The sequence below is a fragment of the Cyprinus carpio genome, chromosome B8 (genome assembly GCF_018340385.1).
Source record: "Cyprinus carpio isolate SPL01 chromosome B8, ASM1834038v1, whole genome shotgun sequence".
Lineage (NCBI taxonomy): Eukaryota > Metazoa > Chordata > Actinopteri > Cypriniformes > Cyprinidae > Cyprinus > Cyprinus carpio.
Window position 1 is genome coordinate 17062477 of NC_056604.1, and position 20254 is coordinate 17082730.

The 20254-nt window shown below is 35.6% G+C and overlaps 1 protein-coding gene across 20 annotated transcripts in view; it reads left to right on the top strand.

Annotated features, from left to right (window-relative positions):
• Positions 1 to 20254, top strand: part of LOC109095434 (RIMS-binding protein 2-like) — a 151870-nt gene that overhangs the window by 77626 nt on the left and 53990 nt on the right. For all 20 annotated transcript variants that reach the window (XR_006155335.1, XR_006155336.1, XM_042728978.1 and 17 more), the window contains exons 5-7: positions 2710 to 2799; positions 12834 to 12956; positions 18575 to 18679. Coding sequence is in view for 18 of the 20 variants with exons in the window: in XM_042728978.1 (XP_042584912.1) it covers positions 2710 to 2799; positions 12834 to 12956; positions 18575 to 18679 (318 nt within the window). In the remaining 2 variants the exon portion in view is untranslated. The remainder of the gene's footprint in view (positions 1 to 2709; positions 2800 to 12833; positions 12957 to 18574; positions 18680 to 20254) is intronic.

Below are 20254 nucleotides of genomic sequence, written 5' to 3' on the forward strand. Positions count from 1 at the left end.
GGTGATCTTACTTCTGTTATGAGGCAAGAGTGTGTGTGTGTGTGTGTGTGTGTGTGTGTGTGTGTGTGTGTGTGTGTGTGTGTGTGTGTGTGTGTCTATGTATGTACAGTGTGTGTGCTAGGGATATGCCAGTATCAGATTTTCATGTTGCGATTAATTGCTAAAGCTTTTATCACGGTATACGGTAATATCACGATATTGGAATTTAGTTGCAAAAAAGTATTGTTATAATACAGTATAACAGGTTTAATAACTTTTTTCTTAAAACAAAAATAACTGAACATTTAAAAACAATAAAGCAATACACAAAAAAATCTATAAAGTTAAAAATCTTACACAGATTAAAGTGCAAAAGAATTATAAAGACCAATAGGTATCACTTTACACTAAGATCTCATTAGTTAACTTTGGTTAATGCATTAACATTAACAATGAGCAAGAGCTACATTTGCTACAGAAGTTATTTATCTGTTTAAAAAAATACAACGTCTCTCTGCCATGCGCTTCTCATCCATGCTTGTTTACATCAGAGTGCGCACGCGTCTTTCAAGCAGCATACAGGATTGTTGTGACCAGGAAAAGTGTTCATAAAATGCATTCAAAATTCGGAATAATTTGTAATAAATAATTCTTCACGGTATTTTGAAGTACCCACAATAGTAATATTGTGCATATTCATTATCGTGATATATCGCATTACAGAATACCGGCACATGTCTAATGTGTGCTTGTATGAAGGAAGGTCACTGACGTTTGAACCTATTTATTTATTTATTTGTGTATTATTATTATTATTTTGCTCTTCATTATATTTGCAATTACATTATTTGTTATTGAGCTTTATTGGAGTAAAAGATTTTTTTTTTTCTGTTTTATAGATTTAACAAAGTGAAATACTGTACATATATTTTCTCTTCTGGGATATGTGGTTGGGAATCTCCACCATGAGCATAAACCAGAAAGTAAATATTTTTATGCTCCAACATATCTGAGGCCACACAAGCACATACACACACACACGCAGAGATGCACACGTGAACACATGAATACTCACATTTGTGGCTCTTGCCTGAAGATAACTTGAGTAAGTGACGCTAGTGTCAGACCACGTGGATGTTGGTGGAGTGTAATTAAGTTTTTCTCTTGCAGTGAGGGGAGAAAGCTGTGTAGGATGGGGGTTTGGTTAGGGGGCGTATGCAAATTTTCTGCAGCATTCAAGATTAACCAATCATTTGAGATGTTAACCTAATTATACAGAGCTATTTAAAGGTGTACAGATGATTCAGTCATAAAAGCAGCATGCTGTCTGATGTGTTGTGTGCTTCTCTCCTCTCTTGGGTAGTGCCTCATCAGCATTACTTTCCTGTACTTCTCAATCTTGCTTCCTCTCTCTGTCTGTCTCTCTCAATTATGTTTTAATTTCAGTTTAGTGTGCTTCATTGGTCTGACAACACATTGCAAAATCTGTGAAATAATAGTAAAAAATAATAATGTGAAGAATATAAAGAATATAAAAATCAAATCAAAATGAAATATAATTAATTTACAGTAAAATAAATTAAGTTAAATTGCATAGGTCTGCATTTTTTATTCAATAATTTTATTGATCAATAAAACATTAACAAAATTAGTATTATTGTGATTTAAAATGTTTTGCACTAAAAGAAATTAAATTCCATAGGTCTCTAAAATTTGTATTTGTAATATTTTGAAAGAAGAGTGTTACGTTCACCAAGGTTGTTCCTTTGATAAATAAAATATTAACAAAAGTAGCATTGTTGTGATTTAAAATAAATGTCTTTAATGTATATTTGAAAATATAATGTATTCCTGTGATGGCAAAACTGAATTTTCAGTAGTCACTTTTCCAGATTTCAGTGTCACATGATCCTTCAGAAATCATTCTAATATGCTGATTTCTGGATTCTGTTACAAATGCAAAGTAAAAATAATAATAGATAGATAGATATAGTTATTGATTAGTTATAGATACATAGATATATAGATCAATTGTCACTTTTTAAGTTTAATGTGTCCTTCCTGAATACAAATATTAATTTCTTTCAAAATGTATTTATATTAAAATCAAACATTTATACATTTATCAAAATGGAATAAATTACAAAGGTAACATTAATGAAAGTCAATATGCACTTACTGTGAACAGTTCATTTCTATTTCATTTCAATAAAATTTCAATTATTTTGCATCAAAATGGAATCATTTCCTCTTCCTCTAAAACAACTTTTCTTTTCCATTGCTGTAACTTAGGCTATGCTGATTTAGTGATGGACTCGCTCTCTCGTTCTTGTTCTCCTTGTCTATGTAGACTGTTCTAGACGTGTTGTGTGGAGACCGCATGATTTCAGTTGACTACCGATCTCTGTAGTTCAAACCCTCAGTGTCAGTCTTTCTAAGACAGATGGGCCGCAGCGTCTCTCTCTCTCTCTCTCTCTCTCTCTCTCTCTTACTGTCTTTACTCACTCACTCTCTCCCTGTCTCGCTCTCCTCAAAATGAATAATGCATTGACTAACACTTGCGGTGTTAGAAACTCTCGGCTCTTACCAGGAATACACCCTGCCGTCTAAACGTGTGTTTTTCAGTGTGTGCCTGTGAGTATTTCTGCTAGACACAAGTGCGTTTGAAAATGTGTGCCACAAAACTGAGAATCTAACCTTTCTATGTGTGTGTTGTGTGTGTCTTGACAGGAGAGTGAGCTTCAGCATGTTTTGCAGGAGAAAGCACGTCTGAATCTCCGCTTGTTCAACGATACTCAGAAGGCAGCAAAGTATGAGCAGGTAAGCAGTCTGTCTCATTGTGGCTTACAGGTAGATAGTAAACCCTCGTGTCAAGACACACAGTCTACTCACTCACACATGCACAATGGCATTGTAATCCGCTCACCCTATCATTTGTTCCCTGGTGGAGAGCACTAATGGTGTTTTTGCCACTTGAGTGGAAGTGGAGGATTGTTCCTCATAAAGCTGGTGGCCTTGAGCTGCCCGCCACACATTTCAGCATCCTCTAACTCAATCCACCGAGTCCCTTTGCCCTGCTGGAGCGCGCCGGTGACCACCCACTCACTCGTGAGATTGATGAGTTCATCTCTGAATGGCTGTATAAATGCACACTGTATGAGTATGGAGGATTTGTGCCGAGATATAAATGTCATGCTGATTTTGGTTTATGCTAAAGGAGAAACACTGGAAGAATAAGGTTTGACTTGAGCGTAAATAAATCACAGTTACACATACATCTGCAAAGTTGAGTGATGTTTCAGCAAACTGCAACTTATTAGAAATATGCACAGAAAACATTTATTTATTTATTTAATTATTTTAGCACTGCCATTAACGCAGGCGATTCATTTTTTAAGTTTAGTGTTTGATAATTGTATACAATTTCTGTATATTTATGCTGAAGGGCACAGGTAAATATGACATTTATTATAATGGGTTAATGTGAAGATTGTTTCAAGTTATTATTTAAAGTCTATTAAATGTTAAAATTGATAGCACTTAGTTAAATATTGGGGGGGACAATTTTATAGAGACATCAGTATTGGTATCAGTGATACTCGCCATCAGTCATAAAAAAGATGCAGTTAAACAAATATACTGTCTTTATGTTGTTTGTACATTAAGTTGAAGATTGAATGTGAAACTATTGCAATATAAAAGTATATTTAAAAACTTTGTTAGGTGGGATTAATCATGATTTCAGAAAAAAATGTGAGATTAATTAGTTAATTATTTTGAATCGATTGACTACTAATTTATTTATTTATTTATTTTCATACAAAAAATTTTATGCGCTACCATTCAAAAGTTTGTGGACAGTAAGATTTTGTGTTGTTGTGAAAGAAATGAATACTTTTCTAATTAATAACAATTAATTAAAAATAATTATGGATGCATTATATTGCTCAAAAGGGACAGTAAAGACATTAAGAAAGTTACAAAGATTTCTGTTTCAGATAATGATGCTCTTTTGAGCTTTCTTTTCATCAAAGGATCCTGAAAAAATGTGTCATGATTTCCGCAAAAATATTAAGCAGCACAACTGCTTTCAGCTGATTATAATAGTAAATGTTTCTTGAGCAGCAAATCAGCTTATTAGAATGATTTCTGGAGGGTCATGTGACACGGAAGAAATGGCTTCTGAAAATTCAGCTTTGACATCACAGGAATAAATGATATATTAAAATATTTTTTCTTTTAAAATATAATATTTCACAATGTTACTGTTTTTACTGTATTTTTGATTAAATAAACGGAGCCTTGGTGAGCATTATATTCTTTTAAAAAGTTAAAAAGTCTTACTTTTTCCAAACTTTGAATGGAAATGCAAGGATAAATGTATTATATATATATATATTGTTATAAAAAGAAAACAAACAAAAAAAACAAATGCAAAGTACACTTTCTTGACCGGCAGTGATAATTTGTAGCCAGTAAATTGTCTGTATTGACTCTCCATTGGCCATAAGCTCACTGTGGATCCTAAATATCTGTCAGCAATAAGAAGGTTTTGCAGTTAGTACTTTAATATGTGACTTTTAACAGTCAAAAGAGTCTGTGCTGAATCGCTAAATGATTTAACATCTCAGATAATGCAAATTCAGCAAATACCATGAATAGTGAGTGAGCTGAGATGAGCAGTGCTCCTTCCTGAATCCAAGTTAATCCTTTGACAAATGTCTCTTTCCATGTGTTCACATCCATGTGTAAAATGGGTCTGTAGTGGTAGGGGCAGCCATATTGTAGCTTGTTAAATAATGTGTCTTTATGTAATATTAGCTTTAGATTTCCAAGTCAGTGTTATTTTAGTGTCATTGATATACTACTGTAGTTTTTCATATTTAAAAGATATATTTTTTTTTTTATATTTTCTTTTCACTTTATTTTAGTTAAATTTTTTAGTAATTTAGCAATGTTTTGACGTTTTCATGAGTTTTTTTTTTTTTTCATTTTGATTTTGAGTTACATAATTTTTTATCATTCTATTTAGTTATTAGTTTTTGTTGATTTAGTTTTAGTTACTTTAGTACTTTTAAGATAAATAAAAAAAAAAAAAAAAAAAAATGTTGTCCTGGCAAGTAGCCGAAATAAAATAAGTTATTTTTTTATTATTATTTTATTTTTATTACCTTTTATTTTGCTGCTAGTAATGAAAATATTTTAGTTTTTGGTAACGATAATAACCCTGTTTTTTTCAGTATTTATGCTTTGGTTCATAATATCGTGCCAGAAAGCACTGGAGCTTTCCTGAGTCAAAGGGCACATTTCTGCTTCCTTTTATCTCTTGGTATAATTATAATTTTGGGGTTTTCTAGTCTAGCATTTGTATGTGTCTGCTCTGTATAGTCTATGTGCCTGTGTATTGGTCCTAAAGGGGTAAAAATGTAATTTCCTGGATAGTGAAGCTGATATCGCATGTGATGTTGATCTTGAGGTGAGGGTCTTTTGTGTGTAGTCATGGAAAAGCAATTTCCTGAAGGACCAGTTTATGACAGCGTCAAGAAACATTGTTGAACAAGACATTGTAAGTCAGTATGTGGTGTGTGTGTATGTTTGTGTGTAACACAGCATATCTATCGATATCTAGTCAGTTATTACCAGTTATTATTGAAATTCAATCAACAATGGTTCTTATTATTGAGAACAGCTTAATATTTTCATAGAAATCGTGATACTTTTTTCCTCAGTCTTTGATGAATAGAAAATGTAAAAGAACAGCATTTATTTACATTTGAATATGTGAAAAAGCATCATAATTTTGTGGAGATTATGATAATTTATTTCATTATTCTTTGATGAATAGAACATTTTAAACAACATCATTTATTCACATTTAAATATGTGAAAACAGCTTAATATTTTTGTGGAAATTATGATAATTTTTTCTTTATTCCTTGATGAATAGGACATTTAAAAGAACAGTATTTATTTGTAATTAAAAAATATATATAATGCACTTACTGTCACTTTTGATTAATTTCATGCATCCTGTTTTTTTTCTTTTTATTATATTTCATTTTATTTTATACAAAACCTTTAAATGATAGTGTATCATGGTTTCCACAAAAATATTAAGCAGCAAAACTATTTTGACTAAAACTATAAAAGTTATTATGAATTGTCAGATATAAGGGACTTCTTTCAACAACAGTAAATAATGTTTATTTATTGCAGACTTATTTATTCTGAACTATATTCATTTACTTAAATGGTCTGTTATGATCATATAATACAGCAGCATGTATTCATTAGGCTCCACTGCTTATGTCTTCCGATGCTGTACCTTTGAACTATAATCATCTAGTTTAGTCTTGGATGTGCATTTTTCTGATCTCCCCTAGTTCTGTCTCACACCTGCAAGTGTGATCTTTTAGTCATGTCTGTGTCAGTGTTTAGTTGGAGGCACATCTTGGCATCCCATCCTGGCAGAGCAGTGTCCTCCTGCTGAGCTGTTCGAAGGTAGGCCGTGTCCGAAACGTCCGAGTAGGTGTGTTGTCAAACGCTGTTGCAAAACAGGATCCCTACTTCCTCATTAGTCATTTATGAATGCGGTACCTTTGAGGCCGATAACAATACAGAGGAAAGAAAAGGGGAGAGAAAGAAAAGACAGCATAAATAAAGGATTCAGTAATTCAAAATCATTAAGAGGTCTATAAGTGTGATATTTATAAGTAATAAAGTATAACACTTTCCATAGTTTATGGTTTGAGTTCTAGCAACATACTGTATGCATTTGTTTTGCTTAAAGCGATAGTTCACCCAAAAATGAAAATTCTGTCATTAATTACTCACCCTCATATCGTTCCAAACCCATAAGACCTTCATTCATCTTCAGAACACAAATTAAGATATTTTTGATGAAATCCGAGAGCTTTCTGACCCTGCATAGACAGCAACACAACTGACATGTTCAATGCCCAGAAAGGTAGTAAGGACATTGGTAAAGTAATCCATGTGGCAACAGTGGTTCAACCTTAAAATTATGAAGAACACCTTTTGTGCCCAAAGAAAACAAAAATAATGACTTTATTCAACAATTTCTTATCTTCCGTCTCAGTCTTTGACACACGTTCACAAGAGCACCATGACGCATAACATTACAGTTGAACCACTGATGTCACATGAACAATGACGGTAGCCACTGACTTCCATAGAATGAAGTCAGTGGCTACCGTCTACTGTTTGGTTAGCAGCATTCTTCAAAATATATCTTCTTGATGTTTAACAGAAGTAAGAAACTCATACAGGAGTACAACTCATTATAGGAGAACTTTGGAGGAAATGACAGTAATTCCCTGCAGCTGTGTTTCAACGTCTAGCGGAAAACCTTCTCAGAAGAGTGGAAGCAGGGAGGCTATATTTTACTTTCCTGTCTATTAATTTAAAACACATTAAAAATGCAGTTCATACATAGAGTGACTTTAATATACAGCTTCTAATCAAATTTAACTTCTGCATTAATCTTCATTTTGATATTGTATTAGAGGTGTAAAATAAAAAATTCCAGGGTGATAACTGAATAATTCAATAAATAAACAAAATAAAATAAATCACAACAAAAAAATAAAAAGAAAATTCCAAAAGCAATATAATATTTTAATTATTATTTTGTATATATGCGGCAATATAATATACTTAGCTGCAAAATATTTACAGTCAAATGACACAACCAATAAAAATTAAGATATCAATTGTAAGAACTTGCTTTAATGTAGATTTTCAAAAGATTTTGACAGATACTGTAGTGTACAGTATGTACAGCCTGCAGAGATTCAATAAGGCTTAATATATTGGCCTACATTGGGACTTTAGCACAAACAGCTCCTTATGTTACGATGCTAAACTGAGAGCTGTAATGGTGTGACGTCTCTGAGTCATGTGAGCCTGCTCTTGCTTGAAAAGATAGGTCCTTTATGCATCGGTTATTTTGTGAGTTTACCCCCATTCAAATAGCTGTTTCAGAGTGAGACATCATTGAATCTACAGCTCTGTCCCAGCGCTCAGAATGGCACTCATCAAGATGGCAGCAGCTCCATCTACACAACTTGTGTCTATCCAGTCTGTTAGTGGCTCAGCATTACTGGATAGCAGAGGAGGACCATTATAGATATAGAGTGTCTTCAATGTTTTGACTCTTTGGCAGACAGGCAGAGGTTGCCAGAGAATTAACCGTTGTATTTCACACCTGGCCTGTAGGGGTGGTGAAAAAAATGGATTATTGATTAATCGCGAGTATGTTATGGACGAGTATGAATCGATTATTAAATTTTCAAAAATCGATTTTTTTATTTATTTAAAAAAAAAAAAATTTTGGCATTATTTTATTTTGTAAAAAATGTTATACCGGGAGTTGAACGTCACGAACGCGCCCAGTTCCAGTTAGCAAGAGAGATCATCATCGGGCCGTCCACAGCGACCAGCTCCACTCCCGTGCTCACGCCGCCGTTGAACGTCCCGTGCTGCGTCTCGTGGTTTCTCAACTGGGCGTCGTCTGGAAACATCTTACCACAAACCCCGCACGAGAAAATGCCCTCGTTTTCGTTTTGAGCAGTGCTGTTATTGTAAGTGATCGGCTCTGTTGTGGCACTCTTTTTGGGTCTCTCCCTCTACCTCGCATGGAGCCGTCGCTGTTGGGAAACTCCGACGGGGAAACCGCTAAGCGATCGGCTGCTGGTGCTCCGGTAGGGGCCGGCTGCGAGCTCTTACTCGGCTGCGTCGGGTCGCCACTGTTGCTGTCATTGTTGTCGGTAAACACAGCGCCGTCGGACACGCTCCCGTTTGACATGTCTCCTAGCTAAGCTGGCCAAACGATATTTATGTATCCCAGGTACGAGCATTGCTGCAGAGAGAGTGTTCTCCACTGCTGGAGACCATTGTGTCAGCACAACGGATCACACTCACGCCACAACATGTGGGACAGCTGGTCTTCCTCCATAAGAATCTGGTCATTCCAGAGCTATGAATGTTTAGTACAACTTGATGCTCACAAGTTAGTGTGTTTGCATTTTGGTCACTGTGTTCTACAGTACAGTGTGTAAGCTGAAGCTACAGTAAGTTGTTCAAAAATGTTCATTTTGTCTTCTTAATGATTAAATTGGACAGTTTTCTTCTAGAAAGACAAGGTGTTCAGGTGGAGAAAAAACTTTTTCCTTACCTTGACATGTTTCGACTGCAACCTGCAGTCTTCTCCACCTGAACACGTTGTCTTTCTATAAGAAAATTGTCCAATTTCTACAGTATGTTGGTTCTGCCTACGGCCTTAGGAAATAAGCCTTTCATTATCCGTATTGTTTAGTTCAACTTGCATGAGTCACACACAAGAACATGTATTCATTTCTGTGTTCTAACCGAACATCGGGCACCACCAAATAATTCTGAACATAACTACAGGCACCGAAAAGTGCTTTTGAGTTGTTGTTATCAATAAAAGAGTTAAGTTAAAGTAATTCAGTAGCTGACTTTTTTAATACTGCAATCACTTTGTAGTGTATTTTCGTTTGACTGTTGTGAAAGGAGATCATAATCGCGTAATACGAGAATCGTTAATAATCGAAAATGATGCGAGGTCAGTGGCCCCTTGTCTGGAGATCAGGCATTGAGTCGGCCCATCTTGTGCTGTGGTGCGGGATGGCGGCCATCTTGTGCAGTGGCTCAGGGCAGCGGCCATATAACCAGTGGCTACTGGCGGCTCTTGTGCAAAATGGCAGGCTGGCGGCCATCTTGTACTTGGCGCTGGCTCAGCCAGATGTGACTCGTATTCAGCTCTGGATCAGCCAGACGCCACGTAAACATCTTGGAATTCTCTAAGATCTTGGACAGAATAGAAAAAATAATCCAAAAATGTTCCAGCGGCCGTCTTGTTCGCAGACACAGGCTCGGCAGCCATGACGGGAACTGTCTATGGATCAACAGCTCGGTGCATGCAAAGTGCCTTCTCGTCCGTGATGGAGGACGGCATCAAATCCGTCCTAACTGCCCACTCTCGATTACAATCCTAAATCCCCGGGTCCCACGAAAACACGACCAGGCGGGTCCCTCACACCCAAGAAATCCCGCTCGATGGCTGGGGGGAGACAACTGTGTCATAAATACGTGGATCTACTTTTGCTCGGAGTCCTTCTGTCACGCACGGCACACAAAGGTAGATCCAATAGTGTTTTCAGGTAATCCAGATCATTTTTTTTTTCCAGTGAGCATGCAAAGGTCACCAAATCCAAAGAACAGTCTCAAAACGCTGACTGTTAAACTAGGGCAAGCAAACCGGGTACGGTGACATCTAACGGGAGCTTGAGTGACTCGCAGAAAACAAACCAGGTATTATAGCAGGTGCAAACAAGTAAGTGGGAACAGGATACAATGCACAGTGAGGAGTGCCAACAAGACTTGTGGGAAATGTATTTTCCGAAGTGGGGTGACGATAAGGGGAAGTGAGACCTCTAGTGGACACCCAGGGATACAAAAACCAGACACTGTGACAATTTTAATTATTATTTTGTATATATGCGGCAATATAATATACTTAGCTGCAAAATATTTACAGTCAAATGACACAACAAATAAAAATTAAGATCTCAATTGTAAGAACTTGCTTTAATGTAGATTTTCAAAGATTTTGACAGATATGTAACAGTATGACAGCCTGCAGAGATTCAATAAGGCTTAATAAATTGGCTACATTGGGGACTATAGCACAAAAAGCCCTTATGTTACGATTGCTAAAATGAGAGCTGTAATGGTGTGACGTTCTCTAAGTCATGTGAGCCTGCTCTTGCTTGAAAAGATAGGTCCTTTATGCATCGGTTATTTGTGAGTTGTCCCTACCCCCATTCAAATAGCTGTTTCAGAGTGAGACATCATTGAATCTACAGCTCTGTCCCGCGACTCATAATGGCACTACATCAAGATGGCGCAGCCTCCATTACAAACTACCAGTCTGTTAGTGGCTCAGCATTACTGGATAAGCAGAGGATCCATTATAGATATAGAGTGTCTTCAATGTTTTGACTCTTTGGCAGACAGGCAGAGGTTGCCAGAGAATTAACCGTTGTACTTCACGCCTGGCCTGTAACAAAATTCAATTATAAAAATAACATTATTAAGCATAAACCACAAACCACAAAAAAAATTAAAATTTGTTCCTTGCTGGTGGAATGATACTCCTAACCTTCTGCAAAATTCTTAAAAATAAAATGAAAACAGAAAACATAAAAATAAAAAATTACTATTCAAAATACTTCAAAATATTAATAAAAAATACAATGGTATTGCAATGATACTAAAAAACACTGTTCCTAAGTGCACATAAGGCCTTGACATAAGGCATCGACTGAATTACTGAGTAAATTGGTTTTCTCGATTTAAAATCCTTGTTTTCATTTAGGACTAGGCTTAATCTGTCTCTGTAGGTTTCCCTTGCACTTTAGAATGAATGTTCTCTTTAAAGTATGCAAATGTTGGCAATGTAAATTAGACTGCCTCATAAACAGGGTGCACATTGCCTTAAACAGCATTCACAGCACGATATGTAAAGCTGAAAATAATAAACCAGCACTTGCCCACATGGCCTTGGTAATGGCAGAAGTTGTTTCAAATGTGGAGAAAGTTATTGAATTTGATTAAAAAAATATATAATAAAATTAGAAGTTGTTTCAAATGTGGAGAAAGTTATTGAATTTGATTAAAAAAATATATAATAATATTTTACATAAAAATAATAATAAATAAAAACATTTATTAAAAGGAAGGATGGTAAATTTTGATGAACTGTTCTCTTTAATTTGTACATGAAGGTCATTTGCTCAACACCACCATCACTATCTAACAACACGCTGGTTGAATGTCATAAGAATCAACAATACAAGTGTAATAGGTTAAACATATTTCCTCTAGAACAAGCGTATTCAGCTGTAATTGCTGTTGCAGTGGGTGTTCACTTCAGGTCAGGTTGCAGATAAGAGATGAGTGTCAGACTGGACAGGCGTGGAGTGTGAGTACTGCCTCTGTCTCTGACAGCTCAGCTTTTTATCATGACTGACGCTGCGATCGATACAGGACATCAACCCCTCTGCTCTCGCTCTCTAAAAACACCACTCTCACCCCAGAGCTCAGTGCTGGCTACACATACTCCGTTTATCACATATCAGTGGATAGAGACAAACAGAATATGTCATTTTCAATTGATCAGAGTATTTAATAGCGTTGAATCCTTTGGGGAAACCTCTTATAGGTAACAGTGGAACAAATGTGCCTAGAGGTTTCCTGGCCTGAGCATCTAGAGCGGCCCTCTCAGAGCCTGCTGTTTATGAAAGCATGCTGATAGTTTCATCTATTAGGGTTGTGGCCACATGGGTTCCAGATGGTCTTATTCATACATGATTTCAAACAGATCCAAAGACAACCAACACAGACAGTTTAACACCCATAACTACTAGTTTAAACTCTCACCTTAATAGTTGGTATGAAGTAAATAAAGTAAACTTGTTCTGTTTTATCCTTGTGACATTAATGAAATAAAATCACACTTAATTTTTTTTTTTTTTTTTTATGTGTCCTAAAGAGACAGAGAACAGGGAATGATGGGGGAACAGGACTTTGAAATGTGTCATTTGCATGAGTACCAGTGTGTCAAACTTGTGCTCAAACCAATCGGCCATGGATCTGATGTGTGATTTTTGGGAGAATAGAATGACCTTTCACCTCTCTAACAGTGTCAGAGGGCAAACTGTAAGACATCCTCGATTAATCTCTGCCTCTCTCTCTCTCTCTCTCTCTCTCTCTCTCTCTCTCTCTATCTCTCTTTCTGTCTTTATCAGGTGAAAAGTGAGTATGAACAGCTGCAGGGGGCTCTGTACACTGTGACAGTGGAGAGAGATTGCGCTCTGTTGGAGAGGACTGAGCTCCAAGGCAAACTGGAGAACCTAGAGCAGGTGCTGAAGGTGAGAACCCACCAGACGTGTCAGTGTAAAACACATAATCAAAAGAACAAGTTATGGAAAAAGAAAATAAAGTCTATGTTTGGACAGTTTCTTCTGTAGTTCTTCAGTTTGCATCCTAAGATTATTTTCAATACAGTTACATAAAGTATTACAGGAACATCTATCTATCTACAGTGCCCTCCACTAATATTGGCACCCTTGGTAAATATGAGCAAAGACGGCTGTGAAAATAAATCTGCATTGCTTATCCTTTTGATCTTTCATTCCAAAGTTCACAAAATTTAAACCTATCATTAAAGTAAATCAATTGAAAGTGGGGAGAAGATCTCATTGAGAAATAAATGCTTTCTATAGTTCACGTTGGCCACAGTTATTGGCACCCAATTATTGCAACGTCCTTTTCCCAAGATAACAGCTCTGAGTTTTCTTCTATAATGCCTGAAGAGTTTGTAGAACACCTGATAAGAGACCAGAGACCATTCCTACATTCAGAATCTCTCCAGATCCTTCAGATTCACAGCTTCATGTTGGTGCTTCTTCTCTTCAGTTCACCCCACTCATTTTCAATAGGGTTCAGGTCAGAGGACTGGGACAGCCTGGGGTACTTTTTATCCCTGTTTGTACTAAAACCATCTGGTGGGTTTGCTGCCAAAAAGCTCTTTTATTAATTTCATCTGACCATAGAAGACAGTGTCATTCCAGTCGTGTCTTACAACTGAATATGCTGGAGTTTGTTTTTGGATGAGCGAGGAGAATTTTTCTTGACACCCTCCTGAACAACATGATGATGTAGGGGCTGTTTGATTTTTATTTAGGCTTTCTGACCCCAAGACTCAACTCATTTTTGCAATTCTTCAGCTGTGATCCTTGGAGAATCTTTGGCCACTCAGACTCTCCTCCTCACAGTGAATTAGGACAATATAGACACACGTACGCTTCCAGGAAGAGTTGTAACATCTTTAGTTGATTGGAACTTAATTATTGCCCTAATGGTGGAAATGGGGATTTTCAATGCTTTAGCTCTTTTCTTACAGCCACTTTCTATTTTGTGAAGCTCAACAATTCTATTCTTTGGTTTTACTCCTTGTGATAGATGATTAAGGGAATTTGGCCTATGTGTTCCTCATATTTATAACCCTGTGGAACTGGAAGTCTTGGCTGGACAATTTCATGCCCATAGTCACCCTGGTCAGATAAAAAAATGTAAATATGAACGGGAATATATTAAGAGATATTTTACTTCTAAGAATTTCTAGGGGTGCCAATAATTGTGGCCAACATGCATTGGAGAAAAACATTTATTTCATAATGAGATTTTCTTCTCACTTTCAGTAGTCTTACTTCAATGAAAAGTTAAAGTTTTTGTGAATTTTTAAAATAAAAGATCAAAAAATAATAATGCAGATTTATTTCCGATCGATCTGTCTATCTATCTATCTATCTATCTATCTATCTATCTATCTATCTATCTATCTATCTATCTATCTATCTATCTAGCTAGCTAGCTATCATCTGTCTATCATCTGTCTGTATGTTTTATAACAAATACTTTTATACAGTGATGTGTAAATATGTCCTTAATAATGCAACTAAATAATTACATTATTGAAAATGACCTTATTTTACAATACTGAAATAAGAATTTAATCTGTGCATAATAGTCATAAAAATAATGTCATAACTATTTATGTAAACACTCTTTATGGCCATAAAGTAGGCTTCATTTTCATTATGGAAAATATAATAATATTTTTTTCTTTATATTCTTGGGTGATATATTTTGTGAGATTCACCATATCAAGTCATTCCAACCTAAAATCAAAAGTTTTGAAAAAATAAAGTAGAAATTATGATCTGGACATTTTTTTGACTATTTGCCTGATTAGCATTCTTGTTCAAAATGTGTGGTGGTGGCAAAGTGAAAATGTTAGTCCTTTATCTTAGTGTGATCTATGTCAGTTTCCAAGCTCATGACAGATGTTTCAGGAAATCCGGCTGGCAATGTATAACAATTTATATCATGACCTCTACTTCCATCTGTGTTTTCACCTCTTTTACTCCCCTTGTACTCTTTTATGGTTTTAGAGCTGTCGTACACCCTCAGAGTGTGGATCTTTGATCGACTAGGAGTCCTGGAGCACCCTACCCCTCCCCTAACGTCTAACCCTCTCCTGCCCCTCCCCTCTCCCTGCCTCCCTCCATATTTTTCATTCATCAGGTATCTCTAAAGACTTTACAGAAGCCAGCACTAACTGAATGTGGACCTTTTGACTGAGTACTAACAGCTGATCTGGATGCTGTATGTGATCTGAATGGTCGGCCGGCTGAGGCACTGCTGAATGCGTTTGTGCATGACACAAAAGTTATGCACAATTATACCCTCCCCCTCAAAATAAACTAACTCAGCTCTTCTTCTGAATGTGAGATATACAGTACATGCGGTTAATATTCTTAAAATATGCTGTTTTTTATTTCAGTTTTGTACATACAAAGTAATGTACAAAGTGTGAAATATGTTGAAACCATCAGTCTTGATTAAAAAAAATAAATTGTAAACTGGTAGTGTCACATTATTTTAATGGTTTAGATGATTCATTTTTATTCTGTGGTCATATTGTCTAGTTTGTATGCAGATGCCTTATTATTGCAAAATAAACAGCAACAGGGTGATCATTATATGATCTTGAAGGGGTTTATTTTGCAGTTTTGACTGGACGACTGAACATTTTCCATTAAATATTTAACTTAAAACATAATATTGATGCATCTTCATTAAAAAAAAAAAAAAAAGTTTTATAACAGCTGTTCAGCAAAAAAAAAAAAAAAATACATAAATGGTCACAAATGACTGAATGAATAAATAAATAAATTGACAAAATATTTATATATGTTAAAATGATTAATCTATTTAATAAATAAGTACTTGAGTAAATAAGTACTGATAAATACATAAATAGATCAGATAACCATAATATATTTCACACACAGTACAGTTTATTTGTCCTCTGAAGGTTAGATTATTCTAACCTTCCTTTTCCCTGCACTCCTCTTTCGTAGCAGCATGGAAAATCCCTCCTTTCCCTTTATACCCTGTAACCTCACATGTCACAAATGGAAAGAAAATTGCTAGGTGTTGTCACTGTGTACTTTTAACAGGTCAGAAGAGCTTCTGGGGATGTTGTTGGGCAGTAATCGGCGCTGATTGAACATGCTGTGTTGTTTGCACACACCCTTTCATGTACAGAGCTGTGACCCTTAAGCCCTTTATTGATCATGCGAAGCTCCGTGGCTGTGCTTAGTCTGGCTGATTGACATGATGCTTCACTTCTGTTTTTGCTTTACCTGAAGGGGTGAAGCAAATGACACAAACTTGATTTACAACAACACTTTGCTGTTGTTTTCAGTGCTTAAAGGGAAAGTTCACCCAAAAATGAAGATTCTGTCTTTATTTACTCACCTTCATGTCATTTCAAAACCATATGCTGTTATTTTTCCAGTGGAAAATTACTAAAGTGCAGCTAAAAACCATGCAACAACAGTCTGTAGTGACTATGTCTATATTCCAAGTAGGGCTAGGCAATATACAGTAGGCTATATAAAAAAAAATCTCGATATTGTCAATTTTTTTTTACGATATTCGATATATATATTGCATTTGCATTTAAATAATAAAAAAAACTCTAGACCAAGTGATCACTTACTGCTTTTTATTAAATTAACATGTATATGTAACTCAAGTAGTGCAAAACAAGTACAGAAAGTGCATTCTGTCAACTTTTTTAGTGCATGCAATTCACAATTTACACTGTGCAACTGGGGGAAATAATTAAACTGGGATAAGTATTTTTAAATGGTTTTTAGCTAAGAACACAAGTCTGTCTACTGTCTCTGGTTTGAAAGAATAGTTGTGGCATAAAACTATGTTCCCACTGGCACTAAAAACCCTCTCAGATGGGGAGCTATTTGTTGAAGCACATAGGTATTTCTATATATATAAATGAATACAAAAGACTTATACACTCTCTGTCTATATTATGAAAACTTGTAAAACAAATGAAAAATATTATAACAGTAATTAGTAATTCCACATTGCTATAGCCTTTGTTTCTATATTCACACAACAGCAATTGAGTTAGTGCCTTTATACAGCGACCACAATCGAAAACAGTAAAGTCGAGATCTCATGACAGAACACAGACTGAATGATGCTTTCATTTAGATCACTAAACTCCGGCTTGTTTGTTTTTCAGATCATCTGCGACGGCGCTTCCGCAATGAGGAGTGAGTGTTTGTATGTGCATGGTTGCCAGATAGCTTAAAATAAGCAAAACACCAGGAAAAAAATGTATTGATGTAACAGCTAAGTCCTGATTTGGGGATTTCAACTCTTGATATCTGGCAACCGCTCTCGTGAAAGCTTGCGTAAGTAGAGGCATGTAGAGCAGTACGCAATAATATGTTCCGTTTGTGGACGTTCAGCACGTTCTTTTGGGAAAGTATGCTTGAATTTGAAATATTCGATATTCGCAATATTTTTTAATTTACATCGTCGTCAAAATTATTGAGATATTATCGCTAATATTCGATATATCGCCCAGCCCTAATTCCAAGTCTCCTAAAGTCATGCAATAACTTTGTTTAATGAACAGACGGAATATTAAATTGAACACAAGGCTGTGAGGGATAGACTTACAGTCTTTACAATGACTGTATAAATACTGTATAAAGGAAATCATTTCCACAACTCTCAACTTTAAAAACTGTTCTATAGAGTTTTTGTCTACTTGTAGTTTTTTTTTTTGTCTGCTGCACAGTCAATATTTTGTTAAACAATCCTTTGAACACATTGTACTGTCCCTTAAAGCCTCAATTTGATTCCTTTTAAAAATGAAAAATAGTGCTACCCTGACTCAGTTCAGTTCACTGAAAATCATTTAAAGAATCAGCATATGGGTTTCAAATGACTTTATAGAATAATTGTTGGTTGTACTGTCCCTTAAAAAAAATCTTAGCTCATTAGAGGACAAATAAGAGCCCACATTCTGAAGGTGTTAACACAGTAAGGGGCCGTTTACACAGAATGCAATTTTACTTTTAAAAATGTGAGACGGGGGCAGGGGAATTAAAAAAAAACACATCTAGAGACACGTTTTAAACAGTTTAACTTCTTTTAGGTTTTACATTTACTTCACAATCCAGTAAAATCAATAATCAAACTCATCAATACAAAGAAAAAAAAGAAAAACATGAAAAAGCAGTGCAGTGCGATGCGTTCAGTGTGAACGGCCCCTAATTCTGAGTCAATTTGGTCAGGTAAGAAAGAAATCTTAGCGTTTACATTAGATATTCCAGGATTAGAAGGGATTTTTGTCTCTGGTGCTCCTGGAGACTGATGATCTTTTATAAGCTGATATAAAAAGAGGGTCTATATGTCAGTGCAGAGACTTTAACCAAAGCTAAAAGTGTTTCAGTGTGACATAAAAGATTTTAAAGGAATTATTTAACCTGAAAACAAATATCTTGTTATCATTTACTGACCCTGTTCCAAACCCATACTTTGACATTCTTGCATGCAACACAAAAGTCTCACCTCCTGCTTTCTCTTCTCTCTTTCCCAGCATATGCGAGAGGCTGCAGAGAGGAGGCAGCAGCTAGAATTAGAGCATGAACAAGCATTGGCCGTCCTCAGTGCCAAGCAGCAGGAGATTGACCTTCTGCAGAAGGTGAGAGATCAGGGTTTCCATCCACACCAAACCTTAGGATGGAGCTCATGTACAGGCCAGAGTGTAGAAGACCTTGTTGAATACTTAAGGCTTTTGGTCTATTTAAACAAACCAGATACTGATTAAGACCGGATTTTTTTTTTTTTTTTTTTACTTTCAGGTTCATTTGATAGAGACAATGCACATCAATAGTACATAAATGTACAATGTGCCAGAATATGCCAGAAGGCTATTTTGCATCTGCAGTCCCAGGACTGATTGTAAAATTGTCACCCTAAAAAAATAAAACAATTAATCAATACATAATAAATACATGTTTCAAAATACACAAAATTTACAACATTCCTAAAAAAACTGACATCTGCTTAAAAAATACAACATACATACAAAACAAAAAAATTATAAAAAAACTGACATCTGCTTAAAAATTATACTATACCTAGAACCGACAGATATACCAGCTCACTCAAACACATACACAATCCAACTGTCAGACAAAATAATCAATGTATCACTAAATGCATAATATCAGTATGCTTGCAAAGACAGTGTAAGCATACAACCAAGTAACAGTAGCATTAATCATTCAGTCAGTATTCAACCAAACAACATAAATTATGTAGCATAAAAATCTCAACTGGTAAAACAGACAAGACAAGAAGGCAGTAGAATTTAGTTTGTAAAATTAATGTTGACAATACTGACTCTCAAGTAACCACTTCTTTAATTGAAATTTAAAAGAGGCATACAGTACGCATTAAAATTTGTAATGTAAGTTGGGATGGAGTTCCATTCACGAGCAGCCCTAACCGAAAACACTCTGACTAAATACACTTTTTCTTAAAGGGACTATGCAATCATCTCTTACTGCACTTCTTGTTAATCTGTAACCAGTTGATGCTACATTTACAAACTGGCTCAATACAGGAGGAGCCAGTCCATGTTTAATTTTATACATAAGGCAAAGATCTGAATATACAATCAAATTTTTCCAACTTAAAATGTTGTATTTTTTTTAAATATCACAATGATGATGGTGTATGGATTTCTTATCTAAAACTTTTAAAGTTTGTTTACATTGAGAGAGAATTGGTTTGAGAGAAGTATTACTTGCTTGTGACCAGTTTGTCAAACAATAGGTGACATGTGAGAAGATCATTGAATGCATAAACATCTTCGCAGCCTTAGTTGACATGCAGCTAAGGGCATATATAAAATTTGCCAAGTTGAACTTAATGTTATTGCAAACCTTCTTGATATGCGATCTAAAAGTAAGATTGCTTTCAATATATACACCCAGATATTTAAAATCTGAGATGACTTGTAGTCTCTCCCAATCTATGACTATATCTGGCTCCACAAGGCAGCTTTAGATTTACTGAAAAACCTACATACAGTTTTCTATACATTTAGTTGTAAGCAATTATGTTTTAGGCATTCTGTGATCTTTAACATTGAGTTTGTTAACTGAACAGCAGCTTGAGCTGCACTATTAGCATGTACAAAAACTGCTGTGTCATCAGCATACATCTGGATGTTAGAATTGAGACAAACATTTGGCAACTTATTTACATA